Raw genomic sequence first — 22,814 nt, forward strand, 5'->3', positions numbered from 1 at the left:
ATCTGTGAGTACAAGGAAATCTGTTCCTTTCATCTATTTCTACACTGGCTTAGAACAGTTATCATGACATATCTGCCACTCAACGTTTCAAAGGACAAACGTTGTAAACTATAACCTTATATCATCTTTGAATAATTGAGATAATTTTGTTATATCTCCTTGTCATTCACACAGCCCAATTTAAATTTTCTTTATAGTGGAGAGAAGTGTCTTTAAATATTGCTTGTTTATATGTTTCACATCCTTAAATGTTTACTTACTCAAGAATCTAGATATACTTCTATTTCACCACTTTTATGTAGGGTGCTCAATTCACATTTTTGAATCAACAAATGATAGATCCAAATTTCTCTGCAATGAATTTAGGTCATGTTTGAAACTCATCTATCCTCCATTTCCAGCCATATCTCTCAGCTCTGCGTCTCTAATGAAATACATGTGTCAACCTACATGAACTATGTAGAAGCTCAATATTCACATGATTCCTCTAGTTTCTAGTCTTCAACTCTCACATGTTTACTTGCCTGGCACCGCATGTATTTCCAACTTCAATTTGTCCTTTTCTAACTAAATAGTTAGAGCTGTCTTCCTGAAGTTTCAAAAAATTTCCCTGTGAGAAGCCCTGGGTTTATCTCATTGACAAATTATGACTGTGATTTTTCTATAACTGTTGGTATGTTATGGTGTTAGCCAGGAAGTAAGATCTTTCAGTTCAATATTTTGATTTTAGAAAGAAATCCTACAAAGGGATGGACTCCGTTCCACATGATTACAGGAAAGCCTTTTGTAATTGGTCTGTCACCCATATTGAAACATAAACATTAGAATATTTAGTTCAAACGTAGGTTTAGAATAAACATCATGTGTCCCAATTCTGTGCTGAATGAAATAGAATTTCTTGCTTATATCCCATGTTCTGATTTTGTTGGTTTCTCTGTTCAGATTTCTTTTATTTTCTTGTATCTTTTTCCACATGGACCTCATTATGTTCAGAAGCTTTTGCTGCAAAAAAACCAACAGTTTGATTATCAGAGAACTTGGTAGCAAAATTTTTCAGATCCTAGGGTAAGAAGGATAGTAGAGAATATCAGATGATCGCTAGAGAAGGGACAGTGTTCATTTCATTTCACTTTTAAGCCCAAGTATCTACTGTGTGGGCTTCCCTGGTGGCTCAGTGGTAAAGGATCCATCTGACAATGCAACAGATGCAGGTTTGAGTCCTGGGTAGAGAAGATCCCCTGGAGAAGGAAACACTCATTCTCATACTCTTGTCTGGGAAATACCATAGACAAAGGTGCCTGGCAGGCTCAGTCAAGAGAGTTGCAAAAGAGTCAGAATAAGTGACTAAAAAAACAAGGCTACTATGTAGGATGTTTATAACTAGAGAAGACAGAAAACATTGAAGAGGCTGCTTCTCCATAGAGAAAATTGGCTCTCGAACTTTATTTCACCTCGCCAATTTTTATCATGCAAAGTCCATCTCAGATTTCAGTTGTCTGGCTGCTAGTTCTCATCTCCTACTACTCTATTCTTTTAGCTAAAAGGCAGTGTTTCTGATTAGACTCTATTAGATTAGACTATTGCAGACTCCTCCATCCATGGGATTTTCCAGGCCAGAGTACTGGAGTGGGTTGCTATTTCCTTCTCCAGAGGATCTTCCCGACCCAGGGATCGAACCGGGGTCTCCCACATTGTAGGCAGACACTTTACCATCTGAGCCACCAGGGAAGTAGACTATTGCCATCATGCACAGTAATCATTATGCACATACAGGGCACAAGGGTCACTGAAATTAGCAAGTTTGCCCACCTTGGTCTCACATGGACTTAGTACAAATCCAAACACAATTAACCTCATCCTCACCATCAGCTTGAGTTGTAAGAATTTAAAATGTAAAACCTTAAGTGCTTAAGATTGAGGACGTCTTTTCTTAAATAATTTATCCTAGGACCTGGTCCACAATGTTAGTTAGCATCTGCTTTATTTTTGACATGAATGAAGAATAGTTATCTTCATTTTCTTTGGCATTCACTCTCAAACAGAAAGTCCCCCAGATTCAAACTTCCCTCTTAGCCCTTGCTTACCCGGTATTCCTCAGCCGTCCACTGAAGGGAACCATGCCTGGGAGTGCCCTGCTGCTCAGACATACAGCAGAGTAAACAACGCACATCCTTGGTGACTTTACAGAAGAATTTCTTGGTATATCTGTGTATCTCACATATCTCTCCTGCACGATTGGGTAAGTCATAGAGTCCTTTCTGTCTGGCAAGAAATACCAGTTTCCTCAAATCAGTGTTGGTTTTCAGGTTCAGTTGATGGGATGTTTCCTTGCACACAGGGCAGTGAGGAGGCCGTTCGCCTTCCTCCCAGTAGAGACAGAGACATGGCATACAGAAGCTGTGTCCAGAGCCCAGTGTGACTGGGTCTATGAAATACTTCACACATAGGGAACAGGTGACTTCATTCTGGAAGCTTTTGGAACTCATGTTTCTGAAGAGAGAAAAGAAAAAAGAAAGAACATTATGTTGCCGTGAGCTTTAAAAGAAGTGCCTTTTAAAAACCACAAGCAGTATCATGGGGCATGAAACTTACTTCCCATTCATAGCAACACCTTAGTGTATAGAGCAGGACAGGTGATGTATTGCATGCAATGGAAAGAGGATGCTGGGTAATCGAGTGCCCTCATGACAGGATACTGTCAGACACAGCTTTTCCATCAGGGATTCAGCTCTCATCCAATTCCAACACAATCCTCTGCCACAGAATCTTGATCATATTCCACCTAAAACAACCCTCCTTAAAACAACTATCCTTCTGCCAGTGATAGCAGTTAATGGATATGTATCCACTTAATCTTATTTGGCACATGAAGTTTGAAAAAAATATTATTATAAGTGTTTTGTCAATTTTCTGTTTCTTTTTTCCCATTAAAACAAACAACAAAGAGTCAACAATTTGGGATTGGTCTGGACAGTTTTTGAAGGTGATGAATGGGGCTGTTTTTTGTGACCACAAAGTGAATTTGCTTGGAGATCAAAGCATATATCCTGAAGGGAACAGAGAAATGGGAGACCTGGGTTTTTGACAATGTCATGGATACAATAAATTAGCCAACTCTGGTAAAGATAATCAATAAATATAAGAGGAATCAAGGAGATAGCAAAACATTTAACAGCCATCAGAATTATGAATATAGTCAGGGAAGAATGTGAATCATCAACGAATGTGAAACCATTTGAAAAAAAATAGTATAAGCTCAAAAATTATCTGCTAATATGTTCCTCATTTTATAGGCCTCCCTGGTGGCTCAAATGGTAAAGAATCTGCATGCAATGTGGGAGACCTAGGTTCAATCCCTTGGTCAGGAAGATCCCCTGGAAAAGGGAATGGCAACCCACTCCAGTATTCAGTCCTGGGTGTTCTTTGGAAGGACTGATGCTAAAGCTGAAACTCCAGTACTTTGGCCACCTCATGCGAAGAGTTGACTCATTGGAAAAGACTCTGATGGTGGGAGGGATTGGGGGCAGGAGGAGAAGGGGACGACAGAGGATGAGATGGCTGGATGGCATCACTGACTTGATGGACATGAGTCTGAGTGAACTCCAGGAGTTGGTGATGGACAGGGAGGCCTGGCGTGCTACGATTCATGGGGTCGCAAAAAGTAGCACACGACTGAGAGACTGAACTGAACTGAATGATAATGATAATAGGAGAGGCTCATATGTTTATTAATTCTTGGCATTGGATCCACTTTTCTTCTATGGATTACCTATTTTAACTTTCACAATGATATTATTAACTAATTTTCTGTCTTAACATACATCTTAAAAAGAGGGCACTTGACATAGTGTGGGTGAAATAAATTACTTGTCTACAAATCACACAATGAATAAATGATTGATCTAGTATTCATATACAGATACTACCAACAAGGGGGAAAAAAAGCCAAAACTTAGCTTTAGATTCATTTTTAAATGTACATAGCAGAAATTCATTGCACATTTATCACAACTCACTTTGGGTACTGTTAATGCAATGTTCTACTCTTGTTCAGTAAGTAACTGTTAAATTCAGTTCAAGGATTAAGTGTTTACTGCTTTGTGGCTGCTGCTGCTGCTGTTAAGTCGCTTCAGTCATGTCCGACTCTGTGCAACCCCATAGATGGCAGCCCACCAGGCTCCCCCGTCCCTGGGATTCTCCAGGCAAGAACACTGGAGTGGGTTGCCATTTCCTTCTCCAATGCATGAAGGTGAAAAGTGAAGGTGAAGTCGCTCAGTCGTGTCTGACCCTCAGTGACCCCATAGACTGCAGCCTTCCAGGCTCCTCCGTCCATGGGATTTGCCAGGCAAGAGTACTGGAGTGGGGAGCCATTGCCTTCTGCGTGCTTTGTAGCAGTAACTTGTAAAAGACTCCACAGCCCAGCCAACTCCAAACACAACAGCCCAGGGCTCTGGAGAAGAATGAGCTTGGCTTTTTGCTGGATGCTTTATATATTCTCCAATGACCATGCCCATTTCCTCCCAGTGACAGGGTTATCAAATCTGTGAAAAGATACAGGTTAGATACCTGGTTAGATTTTTATAGAAAATGCAAAGTATAATTAGATTTTTACAGAGTTGAAACATACCTTAGTGCTAATGATTGAAGTGAAACCTTTGAAACCTACTTAATTCAAGTGCCACAATCAGATATCTAGTGACATAGTTATTCCTTAAGTTCATATTTTTAATCCCTGGAATTGCTGTTTTTAAAATAAATGAACTTCCAAAGTATGAATTTTATATATGTATTCAATGAACTGCGTTGTTGTTCAGCCACTAAGTTATGTCCTACTCTTTGGGACCTTATGGACTATAGCACGCCGGGCTCCTCTGTCATCCACTGTCTTGCAGAGTTTGCTCATCTTCATGTCCACTGAGTCAGTGATGCTGTATAATTCTTCAGAAGTAGGAATCATTCTAATTCTGTTTTTCAAGTCAGTTCAGTCAAGCTCCCTAGTAATCCCACTTACAGCACCGGCAGAAATGGCCCCCTACTATTTGATGAATCTTGTTGACCTCATCTGAACTGAAAATCTCTGAAATTGTATACTGCTCTTTGAGTTCTCCATGAATTTCTTCCCTCTGAGTCTTTGTTTTTGTTGTTTTTGGTAGCACACTAGTGCTTTTATTGTTTTCTTTCTTTTCATCTATAACTGTGCACACAATAGCAATCGGTGGCTCTTTTCTAAGACTCCATCTCTTGCCCTAGCACCCTGGTTATTATCTCATTCCATCTCATTGTATTGTTCAATATATGCATAATTGGAATATCGATGCTATGGTGTAGGCTTAATGATCATGTTATAGTTGTATATCACACGATTGACTAAAAATGACAATAGACATTTTTTTTCTGAAAGAAATATGGGTTTGTCTGCTAAGTTTCAGACAATTGTCTCCAAAGGTTTTCTTTATCTTGTCTTGGTTTGCATCCTGTTCATGCTCCATAAGATATTTTCCTGCTTAATCAACGATTGACCATGGTGTTTCACTCAGGGAGGATACCTGACAGCAAAATTCAAAACACTGTCTTTCTACTACATGAAATGATCATCACCAATCTGCTCTTGTCACATAAAGCTGTGGCTAAAAAGTGGAACATATTCTTATGATGTTAAAATTTTAATCTTTATCTATTTGTTTATAGCCGTGCTGGGTCTTTTTCTAGTTGAGTGGGAGGGCTACCCTTTGCTGTGGAGAGGGGGCTGTTCTTCATTGCAGTGCTCAGGCTTCTCATTGTGGTGGCTTCTCTTGTTGCAGAGGACGGGCTCCAGGTACGCAGGCTTCAGTAGTTGCAGCACATAGGCTCACTAGTTGTGGTACACGGGCTTAGTTGCTCCGAGACATGTGGGATCTTGCCAGATCAGGGATCAATTCTATGTCTCCTGAATTGGCAGGGGGATTCTTCACCACTGGGCCACTAGGAAAGTCCCCAATTTGAATCTTTAATAATATATTCTTTTGGAAATTAAAGATTGAAAATAATAAGTTTACCCCTGACATTACTTTTTTATTTTGTGTACCTCTGCACATATAACAATAAAGTTACAATTTCTACCTAGATGTGAGTTTTTTTGTGTGTGGAAAAGATCATAGTGTATTACCAATCTTGCAATTCCATTGCATAAGATACCCTCAGATCCTTAGTGGGATATGAAATTCTGTTCATTGTCCAACTTCCCAACCCCTTCTCTCCACAAAAAAACCACCTCAATTTGAGAAATACCCTGAATAGAGGGAGTGTCTCAGTTCACTTCAGTCGCTCACTTGTGTCTCACTCTTTGAGACCAAATACAATGCAGCATGCCATGCCTCCCTGTCCATCACCAACCCCTGGAGTACAACTAAACCCATGTTGTCTGTTGTGTCCGTGATGCCATCCAACCATCTTATTCTCTGTCATCTCCTTCTCCTCCTGTCCTCAATCTTTCCCAGCACCAGGGTTTTTTCAAAAGAGTCAGCTCTCCGCATCAGGTAGCCCAAGTACTGGAGCTTCAGCTTCAACATCAGTCCCTCCAATGAACATCCAGGACTGATCTGCTTTAGGATAGACTGGTTGGATCTCCTTGCAGTCCAAGGGACTCTCAAGAGTCTTCTCCAACACCACAGTTCAAAAACATAAATTCTTCAGTGCTCAGCTTTCTTCACAGTCCAACTGTCACATCCATACATGACTACTGGGAAAACCATAGCTTTGACTAGACAGGCTTTGTTGGCAAAGTAATATCTCTGCTTTTTAATATCCTGTCTAGGTTGGTCATAACTTTCCTTCCAAAGAGTAAGCGTCTTTTAATTTCATGGCTGCAGTCTCCATCTGCAGTGATTTTGGAGCCCAGAAAAATAATGCCAGCCACTGTTTCCCCATCTATTGGCCATGAAGTGATGGGACTGGATGTCATGATCTTAGTTTTCTGAATGTTGAGTTTTAAGCCAACTTTTTCACTCTCCTCTTTCACTTTCATCAAGAGGCTCTTTAGTTCCTCTTCACTTTCTGCCATAAGGGTGGTGTCATCTGCATATCTGAGGTTATTGATATTTCTCCTGGCAATCCTATTCCAGCTTGTGCTTCCTCCAGCCCAGCGTTTCTCATGATGTACTCTGCATATAAGTTAAATAAGCAGGGTTACAATATACAGCCTTGACGTACTCCTTTTCCTATTTGGAACCAGTCTGTTGTTCCATGTCCAGTTCTAACTGTTGCTTACTGACCTGCATACAGGTTTATCAAGAGGCAGATCAGGTGTTCCCATCTCTTTTAGAATTTTCCACAGTTTATTGTGATCCACACAAAGAATTTGGCATAGTCCATAAAGCAGAAATAGATTTTTTTTTTTTGGAATTCTCTAGCTGTTTTGACGATCCAGAGGATATTGGCAATTTGATCTCTGGTTCCTCTGCGTTTTCTAAAACCAGCTTGAACATCTGGAACTTCATGGTTCACGTATTGCTGAAGCCTGGCTTGGAGAATTTTGAGCATTACTTTACTAGTGTGTGAGATGAGTGCAATTGTCTGGTAGTTTGAGCATTCTTTGGCATTTATTTCTTAGGGTTTGGAATGAAACTGACCATTTCCAGTCCTGTGACCACTGCAGAATTTTCCAAATTTGCTGGCATATTGGGTGCAGCACTTTCACAGTATCATCTTTTAGGATTTGAAATAGCTCAACTGGAATTCCATCACCTCCACTAGCTTTATTTGTAGTGATGCTTCCTAATGTCCACCTGACTTCACATTCAAGGATGTCCGGCTCTAGGTGAGTGTGAGTGATCACACCTTCGTAATTATCTGGGTCGTGAAGATCTTTTTGTACAGTTCTTCTGAGTATTCTTGTCACTTCTTTTTAAGATCTTCTGCTTCTGTTAGGTCCATACCATTTCTGTCCTTTATTGAGCCCATCTGTGCATGAAATGTTCCCTTGGTATTTCTAATTTTCTTGAAGAGATCTCTAGTCTTTCCCATTCTATTGTTTTCCTCTGTTTCTTTGCATTGATCACTGAGGAAGGCTTTCTTGTCTCTCCTTGCTATTTTTTGGAACTCTGCATTCAAATGGGTATATGTTTCCTTTTCTCCTTTGCCTTTCTCCTCTCTTCTTTTCACAGCTATTTGTAAGGCCTCCTCAGACAGCCATTTTTCTTTTTTGTATTTATTTTTCTTGGGGATGGTCTTGCTCCCTGTCTCCTGTACAATGTCATGAACCTCTGTCTATTGTTCATCAGACACTCTATCGGATAGAGTCCCTTAAATCTATTTCTCACTTCCACTCTATAGTCATAAGGGATTTGATTTAGGTCATATCTGAGTGGTCTAGTGGTTTTTCCCACTTTCTTCAATTTAAGTTTGAATTTAGCAATAAGAAGTTCATGATCTGAGCCACAGTCAGCTCCCAGTCTTGTTTTCGCTGCCTGTATAGAGTTTCTCCATTGTTGGCTGCAAAGGATATAATCAATCTGAATTCAATGTTGACCATCTGGTGATGTCTATGTGTAGAGTCTTCTCTTGTGTTGTTGGAAGAGGGTGTTTTCTATGACCAGTGTGTTCTCTTGGCAGAACTCTGTTAGCCTTTGCCCTGCTTCATTCTGTACTCCAAGGCCAAATTTACCTGTCACTCCAGGTGTTTATTGACTTCCTACTTTTGTATTCTAGTCCCCTGTAATGAAAAGGACATCTTTTTTGGGTGTTAGTTTTAGAAGGTCTTGTAGGTCTTCATAGAACAGTTCAACTTCCGCTTCTTCAGCATTACTGGTCAGAGTATAGACTTGGATTACCGTGATATTGAATGGTTTGCCTTAGAAACGAACAGAGATCATTCTGTTGTTTTTCAGATTGCATCCAAGTACTGCAATCGTTTTGTTGACTATGATGGCTGCTCCATTTCTTCTAAGGGATTCCTGCCCACAGTAGTAGATATAATGGGCATCTGAGTTAAATTCACTCATTCCTGTCCGTCTTATTTCGTTGATTCCTAGACTGCTGATGTTCACTCTTGCCATCTCCTGTTTGATCACTTCCAATTTGCCTTGATTCATGGACCTAACATTCCAGGTTCCTATGAAATATTGTTCTTTACAACATTGAACCTTATTTCTATTACCAGAGGGAGTGTCTACTTTGTAAAAATTTCATTTGACCTCTCCAAGGGCTTCAGCCACCTTAGCTCCAGTTACTCTACTTCTCTCACTTCTTTCAGTTCAGTTCAGTCACTCAGTCGTGTCAGACTCTTTGCAACCCCATGAATCGCAGCACACCAGGCCTCCCTGTCCATCACCAACTCTAAGAGTTCACTCAGACTCATGTCCATCGAGTCAGTGCCATCCAGCCATCTCATCCTCTGTCGTTCCCTTCTCCTCCTGCCCCGAATCCCACCCAGCATCAGAGTCTTTTCCAATGAGTCAACTCTTCTCATGAGGTGGCCAAAGTACTGGAGTTTCAGCCTTAGCATCATTCCTTCCAAAGAAATCCCAGGGCTGATCTCCTTTAGAATGGACTGGTTGGATCTCCTTGCAGTCCAAGGGACTCTCAAGAGTCTTCTCCAACACCACAGTTCAAAAGCATCAATTCTTCAGCTCTCAGCCTTCTTCACAGTCCAACTCTCACATCCATACATGACCACAGGAAAAACCATAGCCTTGACTAGACGGACCTTTGTTGGCAAAGTAATGTCTCTGCTTTTGAATATGCTGTCTAGGTTAGTCATAACTTTTCTTCCAAGGAGCAAGCGTCTTTTAATTTCATGGCTGCAGTCACCATCTGCAGTGATTTTGGAGCCCAAAATAATAAAGTCTGACGCTGTTTTCACTGTTTCCCCATCTATTTCCCATGAAGTGATGGGACTTTAGCTCCTCTCATTTTGGTTCACAAATCAGAATCCACCATAATTTTGGGAAGAATTTAATTTATAAGAGGAGACTGGCAAATATACTCATCCTGGACTTTGTTACCAACATAATTACTTATATGAGCTGAAGGAAAAGCTTGGATGATGTCATAAGAGCAGTGGAAACAGGAAAACTTGAACACACCATGCAGTTTGAATAAACTGTCTATAGAAGAATTTTGTATGAGGCTTTCCTGTATGTTCATCTACTTGGTGAACTGGAAACTTACTTATAGAGTCTAACAATAAGATCTAGAAATATGTTGTTATAAATAAATTAGGTGGGAGAAATCAAGGAAATAAATGGAAACAGCACCATAGTCTTTTCCTCTGTACTCTTCTCCATTAAACATCAAAATAACAAAATCAACAACTGGGATTTATTATTATTTTGTATACTTTCTATCTAGGCATTTGTTTGTATGTGTGTGTGTGTGTTCATGTGTGTGTGTGTGTGTGTGTGTGTGTTCAAGACAGAGAGAGAAATAAATAGAGAAAACCAGAAGCAGAGAGTACATTGATTCTGTGAATTATTTAATGTAGAAGCCAAATAACTGAAGGGAAGTCTATGCCTGCTCTTAAGCCCAGGTTCCTGGAAAAAATAACATAATTCCCAGGAAAAGCTAAAAAATAAGTCAGGATTGAAATCACTATATTTTTATGGGGTATTACTTTCCCCTTTAGAGGATATCACCCTGTGTTCCTCAGTTTTGTGCAAAAGTGACAAAATTAGGAGATTAAAAATTCATCTGGATTCCTATTTCTATCCAATATAAATAAACAGGTATATCCTAGTCAAATAGCTCAAAATCAGAGACTAAGAGAAAAAAAAATAAGTATGAAAGACTCCTTTTGGTTAACTCCAAATCTTTAAAAATATGAGAAGATTGTTCATTTGCTTCAGTGGACAGCCTGACCTTCCCCTACTTCAGAAACCTCCAGTGACCACAAGTGAAGGCTATATTCTGCATGTGATGATTTCCCCTTTTTATAAATTGTAATTGAGGTAGGAGGTAGATGGGCCCTTAGCAGAGCAGCTGGAAGTTTTCAAGAAGAGTAAAACTGAATTTTGTTTTCCCTAGATGCTCCAAGGACAAAGTTAATCACAGGAGATGAGCTCATTTGGAGTAAAGAGCATGAGATGACCACTCCTGAGGTCAATGAAAGCTCCCAGACTGTACAAGTGCAGAAAGATTCATAGGAGTAAAAAAGGAGTGGGAACCACCCCATAATAGTTGATGCCAAGCTCCCACAAGCCTCTGTACTGAATATATCCTGGAAAAAAATGTGCACATATGTTGGGAACTGTTTTAGAACAGGGAAAGAAGTGCAACAATTGGCCAAAGGTAAGCAAATACCCAGAAGAACTGCCCTATGTAAATTTTTAATCACCTCCTTACTGCACTCCTCCTCATTAGGGAGGACACTCACACCCTTTAGCTCCAGGTGTGCATTTCTGCCTTGCTTCAGTCTTAATTAAACAAATTGTGTTTCCTCTCACTCTTTGTGCTGTGTCTCTACTAAGAAACTCCTTAAAACATTTTCCTTTCAAATGGAGGCAAGGACCTGGGCCATTTTGTTTCTAGCCTGTAGCGCCTGGTCATCTAATGGTTATATTCCCAGTTTTCATCCAGGTTACCCAGGTTCAATTCTCGGGCAGGGAACTAAGATCTCTCTTCAGGACCACTCAAGGGTCTCCAAGATCATAATCGACACACACAGTTCAATAGCAACAATTACAACATTAATGGGCTTTCCTAATAATTCAGGTGGTAAAGAATCTGCCTGCAATGTGGGAGACCCCGGTTTCATTCCTGGGTTGGGAAGATCCCCTGGAGAAAGGAAAGGCTACCCACTCCTTCTGATTCTGGCCTGGAGAATTCCATGAACAGTCCATTGGGTTGCAAGGAGTTGCACACGACTAAGAAACTTTCACTTTCACTTTCTTTCACAACATGAATAACAAAAATATATCTCCTTCAGTGGGTGCAAGAGGGCTGGCTGAGATGGGAACAGATACTTAACCCAACAGAGGATATGGGGTTCAACTCTATTCCCTGTTCAGGTTGCTGATCATACCAGCATGTGAATCTCTCTCCAGGGATAAAAAAAATTCCATGCCAGATGTCACTGGGAGCATTACAGTTAACAGTGTTGCTTAATATGGCAGGTGCTTCTCTCATCCTGGCCACTGATCAAAGTAGAATTTTACCTTTTTAAAATAATACTTATACATTTCCAATTTTATTGATCTGAGTCTTCTCCCTTTCTTTCTTGATGAGTCTGGCTAACGGTTTTTCAATTTTGTTTATCTCCTCAAAGAATCAGTTTTTACTAATAGTTTTATTGATCTTTGCTATTGTCTTCTTCATTTCATTTTTGTTTATTTCAGCTCTGAACTTTATGATTTCTTTCCTTCTACTAACTTTGGGGTTTCTTTGTTCTTTTTCTAGTTGCTTTAAGTGTAAGGTTAGGTGGTTAATTTATGTTTCTCTTGTATCCTTGGAAGGAAAGTTATGACCAACCTTGATAGCATATTGAAAAGCAGAGACATTACTTTGCCAACAAAGGTCCATCTAGTCAAGGCTATGGTTTTTCCAGTGGTCATGTATGGATGTCAGAGTTGGACTGTGAAGAAAGATGAGCGCTGAAGTATTGACACTTTTGAACTGTGGTGTTGGAGAAGACTCTTGAAAGTCCCTTGGACTGCAAGGACATCCAACCAGTCCATTCTAAAGGAGATCAGTCCTGGGTGTTCTTTGGAAGGAATGATGCTAAAGGTGAAACTCCAATACTTTGACCACCTCATGCAAAGAGTTGACTCATTGGAAAAGACTCTGATGCTGGCAGGGATTGGGGGCAGGAGGAGAAGGGGAGGACAGAGGATGAGATGGCATCACCGACTCGAAGGATATGAGTTTGGGTGAGCTCTGGGAGTTGGTGATGGACAGGGAGGCCTGGTATGCTGCAATTCATGGGGTCACAAAGAGTCTGACACGACTGAGCAACTGAACTAAACTGAACTGTATTCTTGAGGTAAGGCTTGTATTGCTATAAACTTCCCTCTTCAGTTCAGTCACTCAGCTGTGTCCAACTCTTTATGACCCCATGGACTGCAGCATGCCAAGCTTCACTGTCCATCACCAACTCCTAGAACTTGCTCAAACTCATGTCCATTGAGTTGGTGATTCTATTGACTTTTACTGCATCTCATAGGGTTTGAGTGGTTGTATTTTTATTGTCATTTGCTTTTAGGTATTTTTTTTTTTAATTTTCTCCTTCATTTCTTTAGTGATCTCTTAGTTACTCAGAAGCGTATTATTTCATCTCCATGTGTTCGTGGGTTCTTTTTATAACTTTTTTTCTGTAGTTGATATCATTGTAGTCAGTAAAGATGCTTGAAATGTTTTCAGGCTTTTCTTAAATTTACCAAGAGTTGATTGTGACCCAAGATGTGATCTATCTCGTTCTTGAGGAAAAAAGTGAAATCTATTGTTTTTGGGTGAAATGCCTCATAGATATTAATTAGGTCGAACTGGTCCAATGTATCAATTAAACCTTGTGCTTCCTTATTAATTTTCTGTCTGGATGATCTGTCCATTGGTGTGAGTGGAATATTAAAGTCCCCCACTACTATTGTGTTACTGTCAACTTCCCCTTTAATAGTTGTTAGCATTTGCCTCATTTATTGATGTGTTCCTATGTTGGGTGCATATATATTTATAATTGCTGTATCTTCTTCTTAGATTGATCCTGTGGTCATTATGTGGTGTCCTTACTTGTCTCTTGTAATGGTCTTTATTTTAAAGTCTATTTCCATTTGCATGGAATATCTTTTTTCAGCCCCTCACTTTCAGTCTGTATGTGTCCCTAGGCCTAAGATGGGTCTCTTGTAGACAGCATATATAGTGGTCTTATTTTTGTATCCATTCAGCCAGCCCTTGTCTTTTGGTTGGGGCATTCAACCCATTTTGTATTTGCATCCATTTAGCCAATCTTTGCCTTTTGGTTGAAGCATTTAGTCCAAAGTGACTCAGTTATACACATATATACATTCTTTATATATATATTCTTTTTAAATACTCTTATCCATTATGGTTTATCACAGGATACTGAATACAGTTCCCTTTGCTATGCATTAGGACTTGTTGTTTATCCATTCTAAATGTAATTGTTTGCATCTACCAACCCTGAACTCCCAGTCCTTTCCTCTCTCTCTCCCCTTTCCTGTGGCAACCATAAGGCTAATATCTATGTCTATGAGTCTTTTAGTGTTTTGTAGATAAGTTCACTTGTGCAATATTTTAGGTTCTATATTTAAGTGATATTATATAATACTTGTCCTTTTATGACTTGTTTCTCTTAGTATAATAATATAAAATTTAGTTGGTTCCATGTTGCTGAAAATGGCACTATTTCATTCTGCCTCTTGAGAAATTTGTATGCAGGTCAGGAAGCAACAGTTAGAACTGGACATGGAACAACAGACTGGTTCCAAATAGGAAAAGGAGTACGTCAAGGCTGTATATTGTCACCCTGCTTATTTAACTTATATGCAGAGTACATCATGAGAAACACTGGGCTGGAAGAAGCACAAGCTGGAATCAGGATTGCCAGGAGAAATATCAATAACCTCAGATATGCAGATGACACCACCTTTATGGCAGAAAGTGAAGAGGAACTAAAAAGCCTCTTGATGAAAGTGAAAAGAGGAGAGTGAAAAGTTGGCTTAAAACTCAACATTCAGAAAATGAAGATCATGGCATCTGGTCCCATCACTTCATGGGAAATAGATGGGGAAACAGAGGAAACAGTGTCAGACTTTATTTTTCTGGGCTCCAAAATCACTGCAGATGGTGACTGCAGCCATGAAATTAAAAGACGCTTACTCCTTGGAAGAAAAGTTATGACCAGCCTAGATAGCATATTCAAAAGCAGAGACATTACTTTGCCAACAAAGGTCTATCTAGTCAAGGCTATGGTTTTTCCAGTGGTCATGTATGGATGTGAGAGTTGGACTGTGAATAAGGCTGAGAGCTGAAGAATTGATGCTTTTGAACTGTGGTGTTGGAGAAGACTCTTGAGAGTCCCTTGGACTGCAAGGAGATCCAACCAGTCCATTCTAAAGGAGATCAGCCCTGGGATTTCTTTGGAAGGAATGATGCTAAGGCCACCTCATGAGAAGAGTTGACTCATTGGAAAAGACTCTGATGCTGGCAGGGATTGGGGGCAGGAGGAGAAGGGGACGACAGAGGATGAAATGGCTGGATGGCATCAGTGACTCGATGGACGTGAGTCTCAGTGAACTCCGGGAGTTGGTGATGGACAGGGAGGCCTGGCATGCTGTGATTCATGGGGTCGCAAAGAGTCGGACACGACTGAGTGACTGAACTGAACTGAACTGAGTAGTATTCCATTGTATATATGGACCACATCTTCATCCATTCAGTTGTCAATGGATATTTAGGTTGCTTCCATATTTGGACTATTGTGAATAGTGCTGCTATGAACACAGGGTTGCATGTATCTTTTCTAATTATAGTTTTGTCTGGGTGTATTCCCAAGAGTGAGATTTCTGGATCATATGGTAATTTTATGCTTAGTTTTCTGAGGAACCTCCATACTGTTTTCCATGGCTGCTGTACCAGCTTACATTCCCACCAGGAGTGTTGGAACATCACACTGTATATTAAGCAATATTCTTTGGAGAAAAAAGGAAAGAATGCATAAAAGTAGAATATGAAGAAATGAAGTAGAAAATTATAAACAAAAAGATAAACTTAAAAACTAATTTTAAAGATCAATAATGTAGATTATGATCTCAATTAAGCAAAATAGGAAGTAAATACATATTAGGATAAAAATGGAGATATAATCCAGATACACATGAGATTTAAATAATTACAAGTGAATACTCTAACTTTCTAAAATTCTAGATTATGTAGATATTTTCCTAGCAAAAAGATAAATTAGCAACACTGACATAAATGGAAAATTAGGATACTAATTATTGTAAAATAGGTTGGAAAGGTGATTTAAAATATATTACTAAACAAAGAACTGTGATCAGAAAGTTTCAAAGATGAACGTTATCCGATATTTAGAAAAGAGATAGATTTAGTTTAAATTATAGAGCATAAGAAAATGGGAGAAGGCTCCGAAACTCATTATAGAAAGACAATACAATATTAATAACAAAACATGATGAGTGTACAAAGAAGGAAAAGACAATACAATATTAATAACAAAACATGACAACAAGTGTACAAAGAAGGAAAACATAGTTCAATGACAGTTTAAATTATGACTGCAAATAAAATATTATTAATTGGAATTTACCAGTGAGATCTTCAGGTAGGATTCCAGAAATATGAGAGTACAAATCAGGAACTTTAACACATTTTATGACACCATGGTGTTAATGAAGAGTGCCAAATAAGTACAGCCATAGATGTTTAAAGCTACTTGATGAAATTTAGCAGATATTCTTAATAAACCCTGACTAAAATAAGAAACAAAAGAAACTTTCTTGGGATGTCCTGTCTTAGGATAGAATAGTTTTCACTTGTAAGCAATGAGAAGCCCATTTTGACTATTATTATCAACTTTAAACAATACATTCTAGCAAATGCAATAAGAAAAGAACAGTAAATAATCAATACTATCAATGGAAAAGAGTAAAATTATCCATATTTTTGATAAAAATTGAAATCTAAGAAATCTAAGTCTGCTGGTCCTCTTAGGGGAACTGTTCAAAGTGGCTGTGTACATTATGCTGCGAAGTTGCTTCAGTCGTGTCCGACTCTGTGCGACCCCATAGACAGCAGCCCACCAGGCTCCCCCGTCCCTTGGATTCTCCAGGCAAGAACACTGGAGTGGGTTGCCATTTCCTTGTCCAATGCATAAAAAAGTGAAAACTGAAAGTGAAGTCACTCAGTCGTGTCCGACTCTTAGCGACCTCATGGACTGCTGCCTACCAGGCTCCTTTGTCCATGGGATTTTCCAGGCAAGAGTACTGGAGTGGGGTGCCATTGCCTTCTCCCGTGTACATTATAAATACACAAAATAAATTGATTTTTCTTTGTTTTACATAACCAGCTATAGATGAAAATAAAGTTAACCTATTCAAAATGGCAACAAAAACTGTAAAATAATTAGAAATAATTTTAACAAGAACCAGTATAATATCTATATTAAGAGATCCATAAAGCATTTCTAAAAGAAACTAATCAATATGTTGACTAAAGGAAAGATTTACCATGTTCTTGGTAACACGATAGCAAAAAAGTGACAGTGCTTCTTAAGTTAATATATGAATTACAAGAAATTTTAGTAGAAGGCCTAATATTAAAGTGATTTACAATTATTTTGAAAGAAAAATATCCAAGAAGATAATATTGGCTTAGCATGTATAAATTAGTAAAACAGAAAATGGAGTAATAGACTACAGAGTACGTTTGTGAGTATATGTGCATATGTATGTGTATGTATGTATAAGGTAAAGATAATATCTCTGTTCACTGTGAAATGATGATTATTTTTTGGTTTATATCAATAGTGCTGTTAAAATTGTCTTTCCTCCTCAAAGAAAAGAGAATTGGATATCCCACCTATTGTTATATACAAATACACACACACACATGCCTACAAAGGTAAATAAATAAAATTATTATGTGAATTACAGGAAAGTCATCATAATCATAGGAAAGATGTTAGCAGAATATTTGAATATTCTATGAGTATGAAGACTCATAATAATGTCTAGAATCCAAGGAGAAAATGTACGTATTTAAGTCTGATTAAAGAAAAATTGAGAACTATTTTAATAAAGATCCCATGAGTGAGGTCAAGTATATATTTGGAAGACAATTTCAGGGCACATAAAGGATATAGTATTAATACTTATACTATGTATTCAGCTCTTGTATTTCATAGCGTGCAGATGAATAAGCATAAAAATAGGCAAGGAGTTGTTTAGAATAGCCAAATGACAGAAGAACAAATTCAGATGAACAGTAACCAAACAAAAATTTTCTCAGACTTACTTATAGTAATGAAAATGAAATGAAAATGAAAATAATAATTTCATTTTCATTACTTATAGTAATGAAAATGAAAATAATAATGAAATATCTCTTTTTACCAATCATAATGGAAACAAAATCACTTTGAGGCTGGACAGCAGTTGGGTCCTTATTCAAATGAAGCCGTGGCATTTTCTCTGTCGACAGTCAGGCCACAGGACCATGCTGCTCTCTTAAGAGCTGGCAGAGCACTTGTACATCCTAGAACGGCTAGCAAGTTTCTCACCCACAAAACTGAGTATCTAGGAATGATTAGACAGCTGAGGTCAAGTGTCTTTATTGTTCCTTATCTATATACTATCTTTCCAGTTCCTATAGAGAGTGAATACATTAATCTGCAGATATGAATAATCTTGCCCATTAACTCATAGTATAAATTTACAAAGTATCATCTGTTTTCTTCTATATTTGTTTTACATAAGTTTCTTCAGGTTGATCTCAATTCTTATAATAACCTTTTCCTTTTTTTTCCCTCCAGTTTTATTGAGCTATAATTGACACACATCGCTATATAAGTTTAAGGTGTATTTGATTAAGGTGTAAATGATTTTACTACATACATAGTGAAATGACTACCACAATAAAGTTTATTGAACATCTCCTATCTCATATGATACAAAATTAAAGAAATAGAAAAAAAATTCTTTGCGATAAGAACTTAGATTTACTGTATTAACAATTTTCATATATAATATACAGTAGTATTATTTTTTGTCATATTGTACATTATATCACTAGTACTTCTTTATCTTATAACTGGAAGTTTGTACATTTTAACCACCTTCATCCAATTTCCCCTCTCTCGATTGATCCTCCTACACCTTTCAAAACCATAAATCTGAACTCTTTTCTATGATACTCTGTGTTTTTTTTGTCTTTTTTTAAATATAAATTTACTTATTTTAATTGGAGGCTAATTACTTTACAATATAGTATTGGTTTTGCCATACATCAACATGAATCCACCACGGGTGTACACGTGTTCCCCATCCTGAACCCCCTCCCACCTTCCTCCCCATACCATTCCTCTGGGTCATCCCAGTGAACCAGCCCCAAGCATCCTGTATCATGCATAGAACCTGGACTGGTGACTCGTTTCACATATTATATTATACATGTTTCAATGCCATTCTTTGGTTTTGAAGAATAACCTTCAATTCACTTCAGTTCAGCTCAGTTCAGCTGCTCAGTCATGTCTGACTCTTTGTTACCCCATGGACTGCAGCATGCCAGGCCTCCCTGTCCATCTCTAACTCCCGGAGTTTACTCAAACTCAAGTCCATTGAGTCAGTGATGTCATCTGACCATTTTATCCTCTGTTGTCCCCTTCTTCTCCTGCTTTCAATCTTTCCCAGGATCAGGGTCTTTTCTAATGAGTCAGCTCTTCACAGCAGGTGGCCAAAGTATGGGAGTTTCAGCTTCAACATCAGGTCTCCCAATGAACACTCAGGACTGATCTCCTTTAGGAGGGACTGGTTGAATCTCCTTGCTGTCTAACAGACTCTCAAGAGTCTTCTCCAACACCACAGTTCAAAAGCATCAATTCTTCAGTGCTCAGCTTTCTTTATACTCCAACTCTCACAACCATACATAACTACTGGAAAAACCACAGCATTGACTAAACGGATCTTTGCTGGCAAAGTTATGTCTCTGCTTTTTAATATGCTGTCTAGGTTGGTCACAACTTTCCTTCCAAGGAGTAAGCGTCTTTTAATTTCATGGCTGCAGTCTCCATCTGCAGTGATTTTGGACCCCCCAAAAATAAAGTCAGCCACTGTTTCCTCTGTTTCTCCATCTATTTGCCATGAAGTGATGGGACCGGATTCCATGATCTTTGTTTTCTGAATGTTGAGCTTTAAGCCAACTTTCTCACTCTCCTCTTTCACTTTCATCAAGAAGCTCTTTAGGTCTTCTTCCCTTTCTGCCATAAGGGTGGTGTCATCTGCATATCTGAGGTTATTGATATTCATCCCAGCAATCTTGATTCCAGCTTGTGCTTCATCCAGCCCAGCAATTCTCATGATGTACTCTACACATAAGTTAAATAAACAGGGTGACAATATACAGCCTTGATGTACTCCTTTTCCTATTTGGAACCAGTCTGTTGTTCCATGTCCAGTTCTAACTGTTGCTTCCTGACCTGCATACAGGATTCTGAAGAGGCAGGCATCTCTTTTAGAATTTTACACAGTTTATTGTGATCCACACAGTAAAAGAATTTGGCATAGTCAATAAAGCAGAAATAGATGTTTTTCTGGAACTCTCATGCTTTTTCGATGATCCAGCAGTTATTGTCAATTATATCTGTGGTTCCTCTGCCTTTTCTCAAACCAGATTGAACATCTGGAAGTTCACGGTTCACGTGTTATTGAAGCCTGGCTTGGAGAACTTTGAGCATTACTTTACTAGCTTGTGAGATGAGTGCAATTGTGCAGTAGTTTCAACATTCTTTGGCGTTGCATTTCTTAGGGATTGGAATGAAAACTGACCGTTTCCAGTCCTGTGGCCACTGCTGAGCTTTCCAAATTTGCTGGGATATTGAGTGCAGCACTTTCACAGCATCATCTTCCAGGATTTGAAATAGCTCAACTGGAATTCCATCACCTCCACTAGCTTTGTTCATAGTGATGCTCCCTAAAGCCCACTTGACTTTAGATTCCATGATGTTTGGCTCTAGATGAGTGATCATACCATCGTGATTATCTGGGTCATGAAGATATTTTTTGTACAGTTCTTCTGTGTATTCTTGCCACCTCTTCTTAATATCTTCTGCTTCTTTTAGGTCCATACCATTTCTGTCCTTTATTGAGCCAATCTTTGCATGAAATGTTCCCTTGGTATCTCTAACTTTCTTGAAGAGATCTCTAGTCTTTCCCCTTTTATTGTTTTCCCCTATTTCTTTGCATTCATGACTGAGGAAGGCTTTCTTATCTCTCCTTGCTCTTCTTTGGAACTGTGCATTCAAATGGGTTTATCTTTCCTTTTCTCCTTTGGTTTTCTCTTCTCTTCTTTTCACAGCTATTTGTAAGGCCTCCTCAGACAGCCATTTTGCTTTTTTGCATTTCTTTTTCTTGGGGATGTTCTTGATCCCTTTTTCCTGTACAATGTCACAAACCTCTATGTTTAGTTCATCAGGCACTCTGCCTATCAGATCTAGTCCCTTAAATCTATTTCTCACTTAGACTGTATAATTGTATGGGATTTTATTTAGGTCATACCTGAATGGTCTAGTGATTTTCCCTACTTTCTTCAAATTTGAATTTGTCAATAAAAAGTTCATGATCTAAGCCACAGTCAGCATTTGGTCTTGTTTTTGCTGACTGTATAGAGCTTCTCCATCTTTGGCTGCAAAGAATATAATCAATCTGATTTCGGTGTTGACCATCTGGTGATGTCCATGTGTAGAGTCTTCTCTTGTGTTGTTGGAAGAGGGTGTTTTCTAGGAGCAGTGCATTCTCTTGGCAAAACTCTTTTAGCCTTTGCTCTGCTTCATTCTGTACTCCAACACCAAATTTGCCTGTTACTTTCTACTTTTGTGTTCCAGTACCCTATAATGAAAAGGACATCTTTTTTGGGTATTAGTTCTAGAAGTTCTTGTAGGTACATGGAACCGTTCAGCTTCTTCAACAATACTGGTCGGGGCATAGACTTGGATTAATGTGATATTGAATGGTTTGCCTTGGAAATGAACAGTTGTTTTTGAGATTGCATCCAAGTACTGCAGAGTACATTATGAGAAATGTGGGGCTGGAGGAAGCACAAGCTGGAATCAAGTTTGCCAGGAGAAATATCAATAACCTCAGATATGCAGATGACACCACCCTTATGGCAGAAAGTGAAGAAGAACTAAAGAACCTCTTGATGAAAGTGAAAGAGGAGTATGAAAAAGTTGGCTGAAAGCTCAACATTCAGGAAACTAAGATCATGGCATCTGGTCCCATCACTTCATGGGAAATAGATGGGGAAACAGTGGAAACATTGTCAGACTTTATTTTTCTGGGCTCCAAAATCACTGCAGATGGTGATTGCAGCCATGAAATTAAAAGATGCTTACTTCTTGGAAGGAACGTTATGATCAACCTAGACACCATATTGAAAAGTATAGACATTACTTTGTGAAGAGAGGTCCGTCTCATCAAGACTATGGTTTTTTCTTGACCATGTATGGATGTGAGAGTTGGACTATAAAGAAAGCTCAGCACAGAAGAATTGATGCTTTTGAACTGTGGTGTTGGAGAAGATTCTTGAGAGTCCCTTGGATGGCAAGGAAATCCAACCAGTCCATCCTAAAGGAAATCAGTTCTGAATATTCCTTGGAAGGACTGATGCTGAAGCTGAAACTCCAATACTTTGGCCACCTGATGTGAACAGCTGAGTCATTTGAGAAGACCCTGGTGCTGGGAAAGATTGAGGGCAGGAGGAGAAGGGGACGACTGATGTATAGGGAGGCCTGTCATGCTGTGGTTCATGGGGTCGCTAAGAGTCAGACACAAGTGAGCAACTTAACTGAACTGAATTGTGTTTCCGACTCTTTTACTGACTATGGTGGCTACTTCATTTCTTCTAAGGCATTCTTTCCCACAGTAGTAGATATAATGGTCATCTGAGTTAAATTCACCCATTCCAGTCCATTTTAATTCACTGATTCCTAAAATGTCGACATTCACTCTTGCCATCTCCTGTTTGACCACTTCCAATTTGCTTTGATTCATGGGCCTATCATACCAGGTTCCTATGCAGTATTGCTCTTACAGAATTGAAGCTTGCTTCCACCACCAGTCACATCCACAACTGGGTATTGTTTTTGCTTTGAC

General features: G+C 38.9%; 1 protein-coding gene across 1 annotated transcript; it reads right to left on the minus strand.

Annotated features, from left to right (window-relative positions):
- Window positions 1–798: 798 nt before the first annotated feature.
- LOC123465841 (tripartite motif-containing protein 43-like) lies at window positions 799–2,542 on the minus strand. Its single transcript, XM_045165897.1, has 2 exons — window positions 2,085–2,542; window positions 799–1,002 (listed from the first exon to the last, which is right to left on the minus strand). The coding sequence occupies exons 1-2, from the start codon at window positions 2,484–2,486 to the stop codon at window positions 799–801; spliced, it is 606 nt and encodes a 201-aa protein (XP_045021832.1). The 5' UTR covers window positions 2,487–2,542.
- Window positions 2,543–22,814: the final 20,272 nt, after the last annotated feature.

This window comes from Bubalus bubalis, chromosome 5, assembly GCF_019923935.1.
Source record: "Bubalus bubalis isolate 160015118507 breed Murrah chromosome 5, NDDB_SH_1, whole genome shotgun sequence".
NCBI classification, from domain to species: domain Eukaryota; kingdom Metazoa; phylum Chordata; class Mammalia; order Artiodactyla; family Bovidae; genus Bubalus; species Bubalus bubalis.

Coding starts and splice junctions, on each gene's coding strand:
- LOC123465841 (XM_045165897.1), bottom strand. CDS start 2,486: ATGAGTTCCAAAAGCTTCCAGAATGAAGTCACCTGTTCCCTATGTGTG. Junction 1,003..2,084: donor GGACGGCTGAGGAATACCGG/GTAAGCAAGGGC, acceptor GTTTTTTTGCAG/CAAAAGCTTCTGAACATAAT.